General features: G+C 42.4%; 1 protein-coding gene and 1 long non-coding RNA gene across 6 annotated transcripts in view; one reads left to right on the top strand and one right to left on the bottom strand.

Annotated features, from left to right (window-relative positions):
• KLF12 (Kruppel like factor 12) overlaps window positions 1-3,031 on the bottom strand; it is a 262,604-nt gene extending 259,573 nt beyond the window's left edge. The window contains exon 1 of one of the 4 annotated variants that reach the window (XM_042456792.1): window positions 2,889-3,031. Coding sequence is in view for 1 of the 4 variants with exons in the window: in XM_042456791.1 (XP_042312725.1) it covers window positions 1,768-1,779 (12 nt within the window). In the remaining 3 variants the exon portion in view is untranslated. Of the gene's footprint in view, window positions 1-1,720; window positions 1,851-2,888 lie in introns of those variants that run through there. The other 3 variants (XM_042456797.1, XM_042456796.1, XM_042456791.1) reach the window with 3 other exon arrangements.
• LOC121925061 lies at window positions 101-19,115 on the top strand. 2 transcript variants are annotated; one of them, XR_006102793.1, is made up of 3 exons: window positions 101-175; window positions 6,223-6,321; window positions 18,942-19,115. It is a non-coding gene; the product is annotated as an uncharacterized LOC121925061 (long non-coding RNA). The 2 variants fall into 2 exon arrangements; XR_006102794.1 differs by having other exon boundaries at window positions 161-276.
• Window positions 19,116-20,094: the final 979 nt, after the last annotated feature.

Below are 20,094 nucleotides of genomic sequence, written 5' to 3'. Positions count from 1 at the left end.
GACCCCAATAATGGTATCTGCAATAGCCCTACTGTCATTAGGAAACACCATGCGTGACCTGAGAGCAAATAGGAGTGGCCCAGCCTTCTTTTCCTGCCCCCCCTCCCCACCAGTGAGCAGAAAAGGAAAGTGACATCATTGTGTTTGCGCATGAGGCAGAGGGAAAATACTGCTGGTAAGACAGTTAGCTCTACCGTGCTCTTAAATATATAGTGCAGGAACAGAAAGAGGGGGAGAGAGAAAGGGAGAGCAGAATTACCTGCCTTACTTTACCAGGTATGGTGGTTGTATACTCAATGCTTCTACTGATGTGCTAAGTGCATCATTTTTCAACCAGTGATATACTTTGACAAACAGAAGTGTGCTGTGTCATAAGGGGGGGGGGGATTCAGATTTTATTTACTTCAACTGCATCTCTGAAATCTGCCTGTGCTATCCTTCCCATCTTCTTCCTGACAATGTGGGTGTGTGCCTGTGTGTGAGTTTGAGAGAGAGCGAGTGTGTATGTGTGCATGTGTATACACTCTCTACTGCTCCTGTTTCATTTCAAAGCTGAAGACTACTCTGAAAATGGAGCTCACATACCAGGGCCATATAAAGACACCGTCCATGACTGCCACAAATGCCTACCTGCCAAGATTCTGGAGGGAGATTTAGGAAGGGGGAAGGGGGAGAAGGGGGAGGACACCATGGAAACCAGCATCTCCATCCCACTCCTCACCACATGACTCTTAAATTGGGCCAATTTGTTTTCCTGGCTGTCAGCCAATCAAAGCCAGATTTTGTGAGCCAAAGCCACCTAAGGCATGGCACAAAACAACAAGGTGTGTACACTAACCAACATCTTCAGCATCTTTTAGTCTCGCATCTTGGTTCTTGGACAAGAAATTGTCCCTTAAGGACTTTGGGAAGCAAAAACACCACGCTGCCAATGCTGACTTTACATACAGTTGCTACCACTGCTTTTTGCAACCTCCGTAACTAATAACAAGAGCCTATGAACAAGAAGGGGCTTCCTACATTTTAAAAACTGACCACTCCTATTCACTAAGCCAAGAGCCCCTTGCCCCACCCATGACAAGATGCATTTTTCATACCAGGCCATTGACTTAGCTTATCAACTCTGTCCTCCAGTAGGAAAAGGGAATGGAGGGGGTGGTCTAGGGGCTTTTAAAGCATGACGTTGGCTTGACTGGCAAATGCCTGGTGTAACAACAAACTCACATGCTTTGGATGTAAATACAAATGTTTTCCTCAGCAGTTCCACAATACTTATTCAGTTTAGGGGGAGGGGGAGAGAGAAACAAACAAACAAACAAACAAGCTTGACATGAAAGTATTCGCAGCATTACTTTTAAATAGCTGTGAGCAGAACCTGCAGTGAGAACCACCAATGCTAACCAGTGTGTGAGTGTGTGTTTAAACAGATTATGCATTCCACTGTACTTAGATATTTAGAGACCAAGGCTTTTAAATCAGTTGAACTTCCTTAATTATTATTAAGGGATACATAAGGAGAGAGGGGGTTTGTCTGGAGGAGCAGGGAGTGCAGACAGAGACCAGAGACACTGCAGGAAACAATCCAAGTCCAGCACAATTGCTGAAGCTCTCTGTGAGGCATTGGGCTCCCCTCCCTCCACTCTTCACTTTCAAAAAGTTTCTGAGAAGTTCTGAAACAGCAAGCCACATAGGAATTGGTTCTTTCTGCATATAAACTTACTGCATTCACGCTCACTCATGACACCCGGGTCAGTGCTCTCGCATTACCCGCAAGCTCATATGGAAGCAAGCTGCAGTTGCCAGGCTGGGTCTCAAATATTCATTACCACTGGTGGAAAGGCAAACTTCTCCCTTTGTCAACTCCAGCCAGATCCACCTTAATGGAAATGGGAGGGAGAAAGGGGGGGGGGTCCAATGCTGGCCACAAGGCAGCAATTCCCTCCCTTCCCCCTGCTCCCCCTCCTCCCTTGCACAAACTATGCACTGTGGCAAGTGACAGGTCCATGTCAGGACTGCCAGAAGAGTAACAATTGTGGCGCAAGGAACACAATTAACACACAAGTGTCCTCGAAACCTTAACCCTTTGCCCACCAAATACAGAGAGACTCAGAAAGGGGGATAAAGAGGAGAACAGGGGGGAGTGACAAACTAGTGCAGTATCAAGTCCCCATTCAACCTGCCAGCCCCAGAATTTGGCAGGGTTTTTTTTGGGGGGGGGTTCCCACTAAGATAAATGTACCCTATTCACATGCCTTATCCAGAAGGGACACAAAGGCTCCATAAAGCCAGCTCTCTTTGCTAGGTGAAGCAAGGCAACCAATGGTCCCCAGGAAGACAAAAATAATCCATGCCCACAAGAGACTCTGAATACTTCTCTGTGTGTGTGTGTGTATGTATCCCTTCTTTAAACAGCCCCAAAGCCCAAATATAGTGAGGGGATGGGAGAGCAGAATATATAAGCATATGTCTATATATGTGTATATGTGTGTGTATACACACACATGTATATATTTCCCCTGTTTAAACAACCCCAAAGCCCAAATATAGTTATGGGATGGGGCAGCAGAATATATATAAGCATGTGTGTGTACACACACACACATATATTCACACACATATATGTATACATTTCCCCTGTTTAAACAAGCCCAAAGCCCAAACATAGTTATGGGATGGGACAGCAGAATATGTAAGTATATATGTGTGTGTGTGTGTACACACACTCACATGCACATATACAAATGCCCTCTCTTTGAACAAGCCCAAACATAAGTTTATGGGACAGGAGAGCAGAGGAATATATAAACACAATTTACACACACATAGACATAAATACATCCCACATTGCTCTGTTTATTTGGAGAAGAAGCTGAAGAAGAGGCACAGACCTGAGCAGGAGCTGTACAGCAGAAGGCTAGTCCCTTTTCCTCTCACTGAAGAGTAGTCCCCTGTCTGTGTGTGTCTCCCAACACACTCCTTCCCCCACACCTCCACATTACACACACAGAAAGAGAGAGAAGCATAGCCACACACCCATACACACCCACCCTCCCAGATGGGGTGTGTGTGTGTGTGTGTGTGTGCATGAGAGCCCCCTCTTCCTCTCTCTCTCTCTCTCTCTCTCCTCTTCTCCCTGGGGGTCTCCCCTCCTCTGCCCTCCCTGCACTTCTCAGGAAATGGAGTGGGGGGCTGTTTCTAGAGAGAGGGAGGGAGGGAGAGGGAGACAGAGAGCCCCCTTGTACTTGCCAAGGACTTACCAGCATCACATGATGACGATGATGATGATGGTGAAGGGCTGCTGCTGCTGCTGCTAGAGGCAGGAGGAGGAGGAGGAGGGAGGAGGCTCCGAAAGCGGAGCAGGCACAATGGGGCGGGTTGCATGGGGGAAAGTGTGGGGCGGCGGCCGGGAGGAGACCCGGGAGGCGATGCGGCAGAGAAGGCTCCTCTCTCCCTCTCCCTTCCCTTGTCCTCCAGGTGGGGGAGGAAAGAGGGAGGAGGAGGAGGAGCTGCAGACCCAAACAAAAGCCCTCCCTTGCCTTGCTCCACCCTAAAAGTTGGGGGGAGAGCCAGGCTGGACTTCCACTCTGGAGACTATAGGGCTCCTACTCCCCACATCTCAGCCCGGGCAAGTCACACTCTCTCAGCCTCCTCTGCGCAAGGAGACCCCAAGAACAGACGGGGAAGCCGCCCAGCAGCAATGAAGGCAAGGCTTCCAGCGCCTTGGAGGGAGGTCTGGCAAGAGAGGCTGCGGGGGAAACTAGCCCCCGTCCTCCTTTTCCAGGACGTGTCCTCCATTTCAGTCTCTTCCCCATAGTGTCCACTCAGAAGCATGCATGTCCCGTTTTCAGCTTCTCCTTTGTCATGTCCTCCATTATTCTTCAGTGTCCTCCATTTTAGCTTCCTACATTTCTAGGACTGTTTTGAGTTTCTATTTGGACATGCCCTCCATTATTTTTCATTGTCCTCCATTTCAGACTCCTCTCCACAATGTCCTCCATTTTGAGCATGACTCAGAAGTATGCTTTTACATTTCTAGGAGTGTTTTAAGCTTCTGTTTGGTGATGCCCCCCGTTATTACTCAGTGTCCTCCATTTTGAGCGTGACTCAAAAATGTCACTCTTCTAGGAGTGTTTTGAGCTTCTTCTTGGTCATGCCCTCCATTATTCTTCAGTTTCCTCCATTTCAGCCTCCTCTCCACAATGTCCTCCATTTTTGAGCATGACTCAGAAGCATGCATTTTACATTTCTAGGAGTATTTTAAGTTTCTGTTTTGTCATGTCCTCCATTATTCTTCAGTTTCCTCCATTTCAGCCTCTTCTCCACAATGTCCTCCATTTTGCGCATGACTCAGAAGCATCCATTTCACATTTCCAGGAGAGTTTTGAGCTTCTGCTTGGTGATGCCCTCCATTATTCTTCAGTGTCCTCCATTTCAGCCTCCTGTCCAGGAGGAATTCCACAATGCCCTCCATTTGGAACATGGCTAAGAAGGATGAATGTATATTTTATATTAAGTGTTCGGCACTTTTAACTTTTGGAATGAATGTCCTCCATTTTTCCTGGGATGTCCTCCATCTTGAAGGGCCTAGTTGTTCTTTTCAATGAGGATACCTCAGGCGGTGGCGAAGCGGCTGAGAAGAGGCCAAAATGTTCACAGGGGCTCAGGGTGACCAAGTGTCTTAACCGCAAAGGAGTTCAAATGGAGAACACTCAAGAAAGATGGAGGACCTGGCCAAATAAAAGCTCAAAACCCTCAGGTTATGTTCCAAATGGAGGACCTTTTCGAATTCCTCTTGGACAGAAGGCTGAAATGGAGGACATTTCAAAACACAATGTAGGACATGGCCACATAAAAGCCAAAAACACTCATATAAAAATCAGTTTGTATTGCTTATTTATGTTCCAGATGGAGGACATTTTGGAATTCCTCCTGCACAGGAGGCTTAAATGGAGGACATGTCCTGGAAAAGGAGGCTGGGTCTGGTCACCTTGTCCCTGCTCAATTGGATACAACACATTTGGGATACTGTCTCGCTCTGAGGTAGCCTAGCTGGTTGTGCCAACTCTAGGATGGTCTGTGATTCCTTTCCTTTGCCTTCTCTGGAGATGCCAGGGATTGAGCCTGGGTCTTCTCACATGCAAAACCACTTCAGAAAGGACCTGTGCATGGAGAAGTTGGCATCTCTGTGGGATTCTGTTCCTGGCCATCAACCAGCCAGGCCAGCCAGAGTTGGGTAGCACTGCTTTATGTGTAGAATGTGTTGTGACTGGAATAGTCAGTTGCCTCAGAATGACCAGCATGGTTAGATGACATGGCATTTCATCTTTCACGGGCCCCTCCTTAATGCATCATTCACATGAAAGGGGTCCACATCCTGAAAGAGAAGTGTGTCCATGGCTGCATCCACACTGCAGAAATAACACACTTTGACACCACTTTAACTGTCATGGCTCAATGCTATGGAATTCTGATCTCGGAACAAACTACAGAGCAAAGCTCTGGTGCCACAACAAACAACAACTCCCAGAAATCCATAGCATTGAGCCAAAACAGTTAGTGATGTCAAACCAGATTATTTCTGCACTGTGGAGTCAGCCCATGCCTTCTCCCCGCCCACCGTTTTGCTTCTCCCCCATCTCCATGTTCCTTCCTTGGGTGCAAAATTCTGGAGAACTTGCAGGACTTTGTGAAATTTGAGATGGGCCTGATAAAGGCAAGACAGAGCAGAACCAAATAAAATAAAAGTTTTTTTATAAGTTAAGTGTATGAGACAATGAAAAATATTTTACGTGGTCTTGCGCTAAGATAAAGGCAATGTATAAATAAATAGATAACATTCTTGGCTCAGCCATGAAATCCTACCTTGGGTGAATCACACTCTCTCAGCCTCAGAGAATGGCAATAATCAATCTCTTTGAAGAAACTTTCCAAGAAAAGCCCACGATAGGTTTGCCTTAAGGTCTCCATAAGTCAGAAAAGACTTGAAAACACAACCACAACAATATTTCCTCTGGGTTTTTTAAAAAAAGTTAATTTGCTTTTATTCTAATAGATAATATTCACTGTGTAATAAGTACTTTGAAGATAGATTGATAGAGACAACCCTGAATATATAATAAATTTTCAATTATTGAAATTGATAAGACTTAAAAGAGTTATTTACCACTAGCAAAACTATATCCATCATTTTTTTAAAAAAAATGTTATTTATTTATCTTGTAGGAAAATAAAATTATCATCATCAGGACCAAGAATGAATGTGTTGTGTGCAACACAGGGCAAAAGAAGGGCATAACCTTCTCTCAGCTCCTCAGAGGTCAGGTATGAGTGTACTAAAGAAAAAAAGAATGCTTAGGAGTAAATATGAAACTGCTTGCTGGGGGAGTGGAATTTATCCTGCCTCACATGAAGCCTGGCTCTGCCAGGGGTCCTTTTACACTACACAGTTATACAACTTTGATTCCACTTTAGTGCTTCACCAGACACATAACTCCAAGATTCTAGAGCATGCAACAATGGGAGTTAAAGTAAAGTCATAGTGTTCTAATTACGTAGCATGAATAGGCTCCAGACAATTTCTTTCCCCTCAAGAAGTTAAGTTCCTTTTAGTCCAACAGGACTCAGTTCCTGGTAAATTAATGTTAGGAGTGCTGCCCTTAAGATATATGAAAGAGTTAATTCTCTCATTAACTTCCACCTGATCAGTTCAACTGTCCATGTCACTGTAAGGCTTGCATCACTGCAACTGTAAATCTGGGCCCAGAATGTGCAGAAACAGGCAACTGATATGGCACCCCTGAGGAGGTCTGATTCATGGGTGCCTGGGCTCTTGACTCCCAAACATGCTGCCTCGGGCTCTCCAAAGAAAAGGTGGAGAATAAGTGTAAGCATGAAATCCAGATTGGGTCCTGTTTCTGGCCTTGGTGAGAGCCTGGTTTCAGCACTGTAAAGAGTGTACAAAAGCTGGCTTTGGAAGGAATATGATCTCTGCCTGAGCTGTTAGACATTGGCATAAGGATTCTGTGCCTCCTCACTTCACAGCCCATGATGATGATGTGGGGGGTAAATGGGGTGTAGCCAGAGAACAGCTGTGTTCTGGTCAACTCCAACTGCTAAGTAATTCCTAAGAATGCAGGCCACAGTGGGTGCTCTAAATTGAGCTGCACATTGCAGTGATCCCTGACCAAATCTAGATTATGTCTGTACGTGGCACGAATCCACAAATTTTCTCTTGCACCCCAGAAACCACAGAAGTCCAAGCGATGGGCAGGATCCAGCATATCACACAAGCAAAAACTATTGTTATAAAACTACCCACAGCCAGGATGGTTGCTTGAGGTTTAAAAAAAATAGTCAAGTTTCTCTAAAACAGCAGAGATCTGATTGTGCTCCTTTTCTCCTCTAGTGAAACCAGGAGGGAGCTAAATGGGGAAGTATCTATTAAAATGTGGTTTGGGAAAATATGTACTCTTGCTCTGATGAAAGCTCTGGCCCTGCCCAGTCATGGAGGAATACTAGGCAAAGGCCTCCTGTGCCAGGATTCCAGGGATGCTTGCTTAGTTATATCAAGGTTTTAGGAAACTCAGAGCTTCGAAGTATTATTTCTCAACCCACACCCTCAGCTGGGCAACCTGTCATGTTGGCTGGGAATTCATGGGAGCTATAGTTCAGAAAAGTAACTTTTCCCCAAGCTTTGAAAAAATCACTGTACAGTATGTTCAAAGAGGTGGCTTAGGGAACAAGGGAATGCACTTGGATGAGGATTGTGATGGTAACCTTCCCTATGGGCTGCACTCCCAATCCCCATATGTTCACACAGAGACACTGGCTGTGCAGAACATGTAGAGAGAGTGTGTAGCACTTTTGAGACTTAACTGCGCAGAGAATGCAAGGTCTGGAGAGAGGAGATGGGAATTTGAGCCCCATGGGAGTGGGAAAGAAATGCCCTGACTTTTGCATGCTTGGCCAAGTTATATCAGGAGCCAAAGAGAAAAACAATAGTGCCAGCTCCGCAGAGCTCTTCCCTAACCACTTTGCCACATCAGCAGAAAGCAGTCCCACCAGCGGTTTTCCACCATTATATACCCTCCAGCATTTATAGATGAAAACCAGGGCATGAGGCTAAGCAACATCAGAGTGTGGTCAGGATGGCAAAGGTTATTGATGAGGAGGGTCAGGCAAGCTAGGAGGAGCTGCTGCAGTTTGCTTTTGCTGGAGCCTATTAAGAAGCAAAAGGTTTCACCTCCTTCTCTCTTTCCCCTCAACTGAAATAATTGAGGGAAAACTACCTACTTTTGCACTTTGAACTCTATTTGCGGCAATTGAACTAAGGTGAAGACAAATGGGGAAAGTGGAGGGAGGAGGGAGAAACTGGGACATTTTAAGAGCCGTTTAAACAGTGGGACAACAGAGAATTAATTAGATTTGTCCTTGAAAAATCAGGACTGTTGGAGGGGATGCTATTATCCCTCTCATGACAGTGATTTATCTGATGCTCTGCCAATGTAGCAGTGCTCCCACCAAATCTAAAAACCCTTCAGCAGGTAGTGGCTGCTACTTTGACTTTTCAAACAATTATTTGAAACAATTATCCTCTGTTTGTTTGCAGAATTGCGAAATGAGATATATTTTCACTGATTTTCATGTACATTTAACTTTATTGCTTGCTGTGTTTCAAATAAAATTTGAAAGAGTTTCTGTTCAAGGAGAAAAGATGAAAAATGTCACATCAGAGAACAGAGAATTGATATCCCTGCCAGTCACATTTGTCAGAGATGTGTCTTTGTTTTTCCAGTTAGCCAGAGGTTTTGAATGAATAATATGTATCCTGAACACTTTTTGTCTTCTATTTGTTTTTTCCTTTCCTTCCCTCTCTTCCTCCTTCCCTTCTCCTCTGCTTTTTTTTCTTTTTCTTCCTCTGTGACACAAAGTGTGACAACGTGTTTCATTGGAAGAAACTGTGTTTGATGTGAGGTTGTGTTTGGTTTGAGGTTTGCATTTTTATGAAACATTTGCACTAGGAGACCTCCCCTAGTTTGCTTGTGGTTTGCTGTATTATGTCAAAGGCTATATGTAGTCCTATGCACACTTGTCCAAGAATAAGCTCCACTGAGCACAGTGGGACTTGTAACCCAAACACCCATGTGTTTACACAGTTTTTCAGTATATAAAGTTAAGAAACAGGTATCATTTTATGCTGTTTTAATCCACTTCCATATGGCTCCTTTTAAAAAGAACTTATGTCGCCAATTGCTTGTCTCTCTGGTTTTCAACTCCATTTTTGGCAAGACAGAAGAAAAGGAGGTTAACAAATGAGGGGAAGGAAAGCCAGCCTTAATACAAAAATGTAATGTGCCTTGTCTGTCCCATACAGAGTAAAATCGGTTTGCTCTGATCTGTGCAAAGTCCACTGAAGTACAGAGTGTGACCTTTAGCTTGCTAAGCAACAACAAAATGTGACCACATTAAGAGAATCGTGGAATTTTCACAGATAGCAATATTTAACTACAATCACTACTGTACTGTCAGTTTCTTATTTAGTACAGTAACGGTTGGTATCTGCATGGGTCAGAATATTTTGGAAGCAACCCAGAATATTCTGGGCCTGGAGTTGCCCTGGCCTCCTCTTGTTACTTGGCACTCCAGAGCAACCACAGCCGGTTGTTCACGCACCCATCCCACTGTGCTGCCTGCTGCAACTGCCATGGGTCACTTCTTTCTGAGGCCAAAAATGAGGCACTCAGCCTCGCTCACATGGTTGGGCACTTCATTCTGACCTCAAAGGGTACAACTTGTGGTGCAGGCAGCACAGTGGGACTCATTGTAAATAGCTACCTGCCATCTCAGTGGAGGGCTCAGGAAGAACTGGAACAAAAAGTAACTGTATAAATGGTTTAAAGGGAGTATATGGTGGATTCAGTGCTGAACGGGTCAGACGTCATCTGAAGAGTTCACTTCAGAACCAGGATTGGGTCCTGTGCTGTCAGCATTCCTCATTGTGAGGATGGGGAGGATGTGATATTTGGAACATGTGGACACGGCCATGCAATTTTGAGAGTTTCTGTAGACAAACAGTCTATAGAAGTTACAAATTTGGGCCACACTATGATATTGAGGGCAGAATTTAGATTTATTTCTTTTCTTTTAAGCATCCCCACTAGTTCTTATGACAGCATATTTGGGCTTAAAAATAAGTGAGTGACAAAGTTTGCTAGCCTACTTGCCTGCGCATTGGCCTCAATATATAGATTTACAGCATTACAGCACTATATAGCTCAGAAGTAAGTCCCACACCAAAGTGGTTTTCTTTCTCCATGTTCATTGTATCAGCATATAGTTGCTCAGTAATGCTTTCCCAAATTTTAAATAGGTTTTAAAGAAAGACTACAGGGAGGGGGTACCTTCAGAGGCCTATGAAAAGTTTGCTAATTGTTCAGATGCACTTTAAACCAAACAGTCTCACTGATACAGTTCAAGTAGGGATGTCCAGAGTGCACTCTAGTTGGGTTACATGAGATCAGTTTCAGCTGAAGCACCCAAAAGGCTTGGGACACAGTGCTTAGAAAGGGGAGTGAGAATCAGACGGCCTGATATAGCCTTGAGGATCCCCATAAACTCTCCCAAAAGTCCTGGCACCGCCTTATTTTTTTTATTTTTTACCAAAAAGTACAAAAGTACTTTTGTACTTTTGTAATTGGTTTTAAACTCTGTGGTCTGTTACAGACTGCCCAAATAAAGCTGCTTCGGATCTCTTTGGAGGTATGCTATTTAAATGATGCATGGGTCCTAAGAGTCTGGAGGTTGCGCCAAAGTAGGGTGCCATACCTCCGGACCTCGAACCGGGGAAAATGTAGGACAAATGTTTCAAATGTGGGACATCACAAAAACTGCTGTCCTACATTTGAAATTTTGTCCTACATTTCCCTCGCCGTTTGGGCTCCGCCTCCACTTCGATCACAGCGAGGCCCGGGGCCCAGGCGGGGAGGGAAGCCTCCCTGAGTGAAGGATTCCTCCCCGCCTGGGCCCGGGCCTCGCCGCGATCGCGGCGGGAGCGGGGCCAAGCGGCGAGGCAAACCTCGCCTTAAGGAGGCTTTAACCCGCCGCCTGGGCCCTGGGTTGCCGCGATCGTGGCGGGGGGCGGAGGCCCAACGGCGGGCAAAGCCTCCGCCTTAAGGAGGCTTTAAATTGCCGCCTGGGCCCCCGGCCTCGCCGCAATCGCGGCGGGGGGCGGAGGCTAAGCAGCGAGGCAAAGCCTCCCTCAGCTTGCCACATCCTGCCCGGGGCGGGGGGCAAACCCGGGCGGGACCGTGCGGACCCGCCCCAAATCGGGAAAGTCCCGCCCCCAGCGGGATATGGCAACGCTACGCCAAAGCCACACTCCTTCCTAAGGACTCGAAGTGCAGCTTTGGTGCAGCTTCCGGATTCTTGGATGCATGCATCATTTAAACAGCATACCTCCAAAGAGACCCGAAGCAGCTTTTATTTTGGCAGTCTGTAACCGGCCTATGTAAACCGCTTTATCTTTTTGGAAAAGCAATATATAAATAAAATTTATTATTATTATTAAAAGTACAACAAACTACCAAACTACCAAAAAAGCCTCTTATTTTCATTGGCTATTTCATGTTACTTAGGTACTAAAACCTTGACCATGATGGTATAATCAGGCCCTCCAGAATTCCAAATGACCAAAAAGTGTGGAACGGGCACCGCCATTTTGTCCAGATGATGCCCCTTTCTAACCCTAGTACAGACCCAGTCCGTACTATAGGCCCGTTTGTAACGGGCCTTAGTTTCACTGTGGTGTTCCACAGAGTTCCATCATCTCCCCAGTGTTGTGTTACAACATATATTAAACTTCCCAGTGGAAAACACTGGGGGATTTGAAGTGTTATCATTTGCAGATGCCACAAATCTATTTCTCTATGTCCTCTGTGTCAGTTGAGGTTGTGCAGGTACTGAAACAAAATTCAGATTCTGTAATAGGTTGGATGAGACCAAAAACCTTGAAGGTGAATATCAAGAAGATGGAGCAGTTCTCATAGGTGGAAGATTCTTGTGCCAGGAATGAGTTGTTCCCTGTTTAGATCTTTTTGAAAGAAATAAGTGTAGAAATATCTGGTATCTATATTTAGCTTGGGGTTCACTTTCATCCAGTCTTTAACTTGATGCCTACGTGACTTCAGCAGCCAGCAATGCTTTTGTTGGTTCTCCCTTTCTTGAACAGGAATAGTCTGACCACAATGGTTCTGCTCTAGTAAACTCCCAAACCAATTGTACTGCATTCTACATGGGACTCTCCATGAAAACAACTGAGAGGCTTCATCTAGTAAGGCATGTGAGAACCAGAATTGTGGCTGGTCCTGTGAGGTGGCCTACTAATGGCCTTCTGAGTTGGTTACACAAATGTAATGGAGGATTTGGTGCCTAACCTGGTTGTTTTTTTTAATGCATTTGCTTTAATTCCATGGCTAGGAAGGATCCACATCTGAAGCCAGTTTAGCCCCCAAATTATTGTCGACCAATCAGTAAACTATAATACATTTTTAAAGAAATCCAACTTGCCGTTTGGTTTTTGTTTGTTGTTTTTTTTGAAGTTTTGTTCAAAAAACAGAGTAATAATGAAGCTAACCCCACCAGATGGAAAGGAACCCCACCTAATTCAACGAACTGCTTCCGCAGAGCACATGTAGATAGAAAGTTGTTGTGTTAAGAGTATGAGAGAAAAGCATGCCTCACCGAGAAAGAAAATACCTTTTACTAGGAAAAAAATATGGTCAGCCCTCCTTTTCCATTTTTTTTTTAGTTCACAAATTCAATCATCCACTGTTTGAAAGTTTTTAAAAATATATAAATTCCAAAAGCAAACCTTGATTTTGCCATTTCATATAACTGATCACATTTTACTAGCCATAGTATATAAGGAGCTTGATCATCCAAGGATTTTAGTATCCATGGGAGGTCCTGGAACCAAAGGCCAGTGGATACAAAGTGTCCACTGTACAATATAAGTTCAATGGAGTGTAGAAATATCTGGTATCTATATTTAGAAGAGTGCAGGAGAGCTAGTACAATATCAGCTTGTAGTACACATAGGAGACATTGGGGCTGAACAAACAAACTGAGGGGTGGCCTGCAGCTGCCTCTTTCTTTGCCAGATCGGGGCCACACCAACTGCACACCTCCTTTTTGTACCATGGAAAGGGTGTCATAGCTGCTGGCGCCATGGCTTTATGGCATTCCTTGGCGCTGCATCATTGGACGCAGCACCAGAGGAGTGCTGCAACTCTGCCTGCTGTGTGGGGGCTGCGGCATCATGCCAGTGGAGTTAGGCCATGTGCCATGCCCATGCCACACCTCCACTCCACCCTCATGCTGGCCTTTGATGCCAGTCTGTACAGCCTGATTATTATTCAACATTATTCCAACATTATTATTAAATAAGATATCGAACATCTCAGGCTTTAGTTCTACAATGAAAAATAAGAACTATATCCTGAATTACAATTTAGCACACTCTGTCATAACAATGGTTAAGTTCTGTAAGTTCAAGAAACAGTTTCAGGGTATTTGAATGTTATTGTCCCAGTGGGTCATTCTTATCCAGCTGTTGAGACCCATGTGTGTAAGCAGGATTTCTATTTAAATTTAACAGTGTTGCCAACCTCTTTCTAGATATGTTAGACTACATCTCCCATTTTTCTTGCCACCATGTTCATTGTGGGTGATGATAATTATAGTTCAAAACATCTGCAAGCAGCAAAGTTGGGGAAGGCTCATTTGAAAAATGTCTGTGTTGCCCTTCAATAGATATTCCACAGTAACTTACAAATATTGTGGGGAATGGGGAGGCATAGCAGGAATCATGAATGCAATATACTAAATAGCAGCATTTTTTTAAAAGAAAGAGAAGAATGTATTATTGCAACATGTATGCACGTCTTGTTGAATTGACTGGATATGTTTCCTGACACATATGTCAATCCTCAACTAATTCTTTTGATCCAGAAGCTACCAACTGGATCTGGATCATGACTTTAACAGCTACTGTAAATGCAGCTATGTGTTAGTAACAACTATATATTTTATTTGAAGTAATTGGTGACAAATCCAACAGCTTCCTGCCCATTTTGAGAAATAAAATAATATCAACATGGTTTTATGTATTATCCATGAAGGTGGTGATGGTGGTGGCAACTTTCTTTGCAGTCTGTATTTTCTCTACCTACTGCTTAGGTAATTCCAGAGGGAATGCCCAGGATGAAAACATTGTTGAAGAAAATATTCAAAGATTCCTGCCATTAACCTTTTTCCTGTTTTCTTCCTCATTTCTTGTCAGCATCCCCTGTAATTGAGAGGAGGAACTTACTAAACCCCCATTGGTTCTGTCTGACCTGGACTAGATACTGTATAAGTACTTCCAATTCCAGATCATACTTTTGTTTTAGCATAAGCTACAGCAGTTCACCTGGGCTTGTGCCTCCTCAGTTTGTTTCCTGTTTTCCAGTTCTCTTGCCTAGATTTTGTGGCTTTCCCTGATATAAGTATTCCATAATACCATGCCATAATACAGTTGCTTTAAATGGTTCTAAATTGTGGCTTTCCACCATTGGCACCTGATGGAGTGGAGGCAGAGTTACCAGAGGCAAAGCAAAGGGGTTGCCAGAGGAAGAGTCAACTATACCCAAATGGTCTCAGAAGTATCCCTTGCTGTCCAATATACTTTCTACCCCACAGTGGGGAGGAGTACTGGGCAGCTGTCCAAACAGTAGATCCACCCCTGCTTTCAACTATTTCTGCCTCCATCTTGGGCCTCCAATCAATCTGAGGTAGGAAGGTTCTACCATTAAAAGTGGTCTCAAAATAATCCTATTTAGATAGCTAGTCCCCCTGTGGGCCATGTTCTTTCTTTAGTTCTTGTAACTTGATTCCTTATGATCTACCAACAAATTGCTCGCTACAGGTCTGTGTTGCTTTATTCTTAACCCATCCTGCTATGGCTCTACTTTGATTTAATCTCAACCACAACCAGCTATGCCATCAAATTCATCCAAATCTGACAGACTTTCACCTATAGAACTTCTGTAGTGATTGTGGAGAAAAGCCCTAGCATTCTGTGTTAGCAGAGATCATGGGTTCATTGGTTGAACTTGGAGAAACCTTTGAATAGACAGAAAATCAATTGAAATACCCATTACTGAGAGACTGTATTACTAATTCCTTTTTCACCCCCGCTCTGATGACTAAAAGCATGGAGAAGGTGCTAGGTTTTCCCAAGCTAATCAGCTGTATGAGCACCCATTTAATCTCTGATTCAGAGATAACACTGGCTCTGCTTCTACCATCTATTGGCACAGAATCCATTAGATATCAGTTGGACCCCAAGGGTCTCTGAGTCTGTCCACATTGATCTGATAGCAGGACCCAAATTTGTTTGGTCTAGAGACACCATCTTTTATCTATCTGAAATGTCACAGCACATACATGCCACCATACAGCAAAATCGTTATAGATTAGAGTCAATTTCAAGTGGCAGATTAATCAGACTCTTTTCCTCGCAATAACCTTGAAAGAGTTTTTTACTGTGGTATTCCATGTTCAGTAAGTACATTAAATACTAGTGCTTAGGTCTGCAACATATTCCCATCGTTCTTTGTTTCTGTTTTGATATCTTGTACTTTAGAAATGAACAAGTTACATTTTGCTTTAGTTGATGATAATTGCCTCAGTGGAAATGAAATGAACAGCTGTGATGTTTTCTCTGTGTGTTCAACAGACATCAAATACAATATGCTGTATATTAGAAGGGGGCATTTATTGTTTATTTTATTTATTATTATGTTGTTTATATCATACAAATTATAAATTGCTTAAAACATCACAATAATACAATAACATTTATTAATTAATGTATCTCTCTCCAGTCTCCCAAATGGGAGTAGTACATGAATTAAAAGACCTTTCTGCATAGCTGTTCAGTCACCAAATGCTTGTCCAAATAAAAAGGTCTTTACCTGCCCAAAGAAGGGGATCAGGGACGGGGCAGCCTTGTCTCCTGTAGCAGAAAGTTTCACGATCTAGAAGCAGCCGCTAAGAAACTGCTCTCCTACGCCTCACATACAAATCTTTAAAAATATTAAGACTCAACTCCAAAGCACAAGTACAAGCACAATGAACAATATGTAAGTCAGAAAGGATAAAAATCAGCAAATGAAAAGAAGCTAAAACCTACATCAGTACTACAGGGACTAAATATACATAAGATTTATTTCCACTATCTTTTCAAGAGATAAGAAAATACCATATATGCTCAACTATAAGTTGACCTCATGTATAAGTCAAAGGCAGGTTTTGGGACCAAAATTATTTATTTTGATATGACCTGTTAATAAGTCCAGAGTAAAATTTAGGGGCATATAACAAAGAATGCAAATCATGAAGGAAAGGAAAACAATGGCATAGAACTTTAAAAATTCCATTTTCTTCTCATTCATTCTGTATTCCAAGATAATATGAGATGTCTCCTGGTTGTTTCATTTCTGCTACCTTTGACTTCTAGTTGTTTAAATGGTTTATGGCATCATTGCTGTCTTCTCTTTCCTCACAATAAATGATCATCAATATAGGTCAAAATAAATGTCCACTTTTTGTCCTTGTATCTTGAGTAAAGGCATCTATCAGCCTTTCCTTGGGTAAACCCTTCTCAAAGGAGCATCTTGCAACTTCTCATAAACTTGACTCTTTTCTTTAATCAAACAGATAGTTGTATATCTGTTGTAATCATCAATATCTGTACAGACTAATTGTCTGTACTTTCATGGGACCAGAAAGTGGATTTCTGATTACAGAATATTCCTCAATTGCTTGTGGGATTTCTGAAATCTGAAATCTATTGCCAAGATTGGCTGAACCATACTAGTCACACTTCCTCTGTAATGTAGAGTGAATATTTGTAACACTATCATTGGCTGATGTCTTTTGGGGAAGGGTGTCTAACAAATGGATGTTTTCTTTTATAGTAATAGCAGCCAAGTTCTTATTGGCTCTTAAATGAACTTTTTGCCTACCCTTCTTGCTAACTAATAGTGTGTTTACACCAGCAATCTGGGGCCAGTCCAGAGCATTATGCCCAGACCAGCCCCAGACTGACCACGAAGGTGACCACATGCACTGGGCCAAATCTGGTGTGAAACTATGTAGTTGTGCACATGGGACAGCCATGCTGAGACCACATCAGCCCCACTGACCTGCCCCCTGTTTTCAGAGCTGTCCTGAGAGAGAAAGATTCTACAGAATTATATAATCTATAATTATTTGGAGGACAATCAATTAATCTTTGTGACAAACAGATACAAAGAAATGTTGATAAACTTAAAAAAAAAACCTCTGACTACACATGTTCTAAATCTCAGAAACCTGGATTAGTGAGTTGGTGTACAAACTGAAAATGAAACCAACAGAACTGCAAGAATTATGTAACCATATATATCTTTTATAATATGACTATTTGGGTCATAGAATTGGATTTAATCGTAGTAATGAATAGACAGTGGGATATCGTCCGACCAGATATCTTACTGAAACTTTAGGAGAAAGGTTAGATTTTTTAATGGCTGTTGGATGAGATGTATTGTCTGAAATTAGATTATGTTTATGGCTCAGAAGAGAATACATTGAACAAAAGGCTTCAGCCTCTTTCTTTAATGCAAGTTCACAAGGCTCAAACTACTTAAGCCTTGTCTGTACTGGTGAAAAATGCTCTACTCGCCACAAAGGTGATGCTAGCAGTCCTGATGATCTACAGCTACTTCTGTGAAGGATCTGCAGGGTTTTGCTATTTACCCATCCTATATCCCAGGATCTCAGAGTAACATACAGATAAAATCAGTTTAAGACAATTTAAATTTGAAATTATTTAAAATAATTTAAGTAATCTAAAAGCATAGTCAACCATTTAATAATTAAAATGTACTTTAAAAATTAACAAAACAGTCTGAAACTGATTAAAACCACTATAGGTAGAGTCAAAGACATTAAACCCTAATGGCTTTGATGAAGAGTCATATTTTAGTTTTAGCACCAGAAAGAGACTTGAGTCTGTGTCAGTCACCATCCAAGGGAAACCATTCCACAACAGGGGTTCCACAGCAGATAATATCTGTATTTCCCACATATTGATAACTCATTTAGGAGTCACAAATTTTAGAAGGTAGTAGGTGGCCAATTAAGGTTTTTTATATTCCACTGGCTCCAATGGAAAGCATGTGCTAGCCTTCACATTGAAAATGATGGAAGCACTTATCTGGCTGTATAATGCCTGGTAACCATATAATATGACTGCTAATACTTTCATGGATGGATTTTAGAGTCTATAAAATAAAATGAATGATAAGCAACATTGTATCATCAATCTCTTATTTTCCCAATATATTCATTAAAGATCTTACATTAATGAAAAGGGGAAAAAAATTCTGGTACAGCCTCACAATCTATCTTTGGAACCATATCTTCTTTGACAGACAGCTATAGACAGCTAATTGGTGATGTGATTATTAGTTTAATGATATCTAAGGCATCATGGGGTTTTTTGGCCAAGTATGTGCTCAATGAAACCATCAATTACGACAGATGAAAATAATAGTTGGGATCTAGAAAGATTGCAAGTGGAATTACAGAAAATGGCTAAGTTTTGTTTTCCCCAAACTGCATGTTTACATGGGTTTAATCTTTCAAGTTGTTTTAATGATCAAATTATTTAATATGTTTTAGTCTATTGAAATTATTTTTATTGTTTTAAATTCTGAAATATTTTAAACAATTTATAGCAATTTTGCTTGTACGCCTTTCTGAGTTGCCATGATGCAGGATGGGATATAAATATTTTAATTAACTTTAATTAATTTTAATTAATTAATTAACAAATATGTGCTTCTTTACCACAGCATGAAGGAATGTTGCTAGTTGAAATCAAGGACAGAGAAGAGGCAAGCAACCATCTGAATCCTGTCCATGAAACCTTCTGCATCCCTATCGAGTAATGGCAAAAACCAACAACAGTTTCAGTAGAGGACAAGCTTCAGAAGTGACAAAAATTTGTTAAAATGTTAAATTGCCAAGCGTTGTTGTTGTATTTCTTTGCTTCTGGTGCTCTTTTTTGCTTTGCCTCCTGCTCTGTTGGGCATCTCTCCGTGTCATAGGGATGTGAGATGTCTTTACCATCATTTGTAGTCCATCTTGCTGGTAGTACAACAGAGAATCCACAAATGATATTATAAGTGCTTATTCCACAGATCTTTTCACTTTTTAGGAAGAAGGCCACAACTGTGCCTGTGCAACTCAGTGCCTTTTATTGAGGCTCATTCAGAGCTTCCCCCATGACTCTCTTCTTGAAGCTTCCTGGTAGGCCTTAACCAGAAATATTGTTGATGAGGTTTCTGAGCAGCACTTTGCAAGGCTGATCTGGAAGGCTTCCTGGCAGGAAAGGGGTGGCATATAGGCAGATAAGCGCCATGCACCTACAAGGGCAGCATCTTGGGCTGGAGATTTCTAGTTAGCCTTCTTGATAAGCTGGTTTTGTACCATGGGATATGTTTTGTTAAATGTGACATCCATACCCAACCCCTAGATGCAATAAGCATAGCCTAGCCTGGGAAATAATTCCACAATACTATATGTATTCTTATGTATTCCCAATGACAGCTCATGTCTCTGATGCCAGTGAGATGGTTTATTCACTCCAGGTTTCCATCCAAACTTTCAAGAAACTATCCTAAGTGCTGAGCATATGGAAATAAGTTTCAGCACTTTGAATTCCTACTTTAAAGTTCAGACTGAAATCTGAAGGAGATTAACTGACCTTGGTGTGACCAGCCTCCACTCCATATACTGTGTCAAATTCTGCAGGGATACACCAGCTTGGTTCTACTCCACTTTCACAATGTGTAATGATTCCTCACTGGTTCTGTGTCTGAAGCTCACACCATGAAATCATGCTTGCTAAACCTGTCGTTACTGTGGATGTTCTGAAAACATGCATCACAGGCAGTGTACTAAATATTAAAGATTTATTAGATGTTTGGGGCTGGCTTGGTCTTG

Source organism: Sceloporus undulatus, chromosome 3 (assembly GCF_019175285.1).
Source record: "Sceloporus undulatus isolate JIND9_A2432 ecotype Alabama chromosome 3, SceUnd_v1.1, whole genome shotgun sequence".
Classification (NCBI taxonomy): Eukaryota; Metazoa; Chordata; class Lepidosauria; order Squamata; family Phrynosomatidae; genus Sceloporus; species Sceloporus undulatus.
The sequence above is the reverse complement of the archived record's forward strand: the minus strand, read 5'-3'. Positions and strand labels throughout refer to the sequence as shown.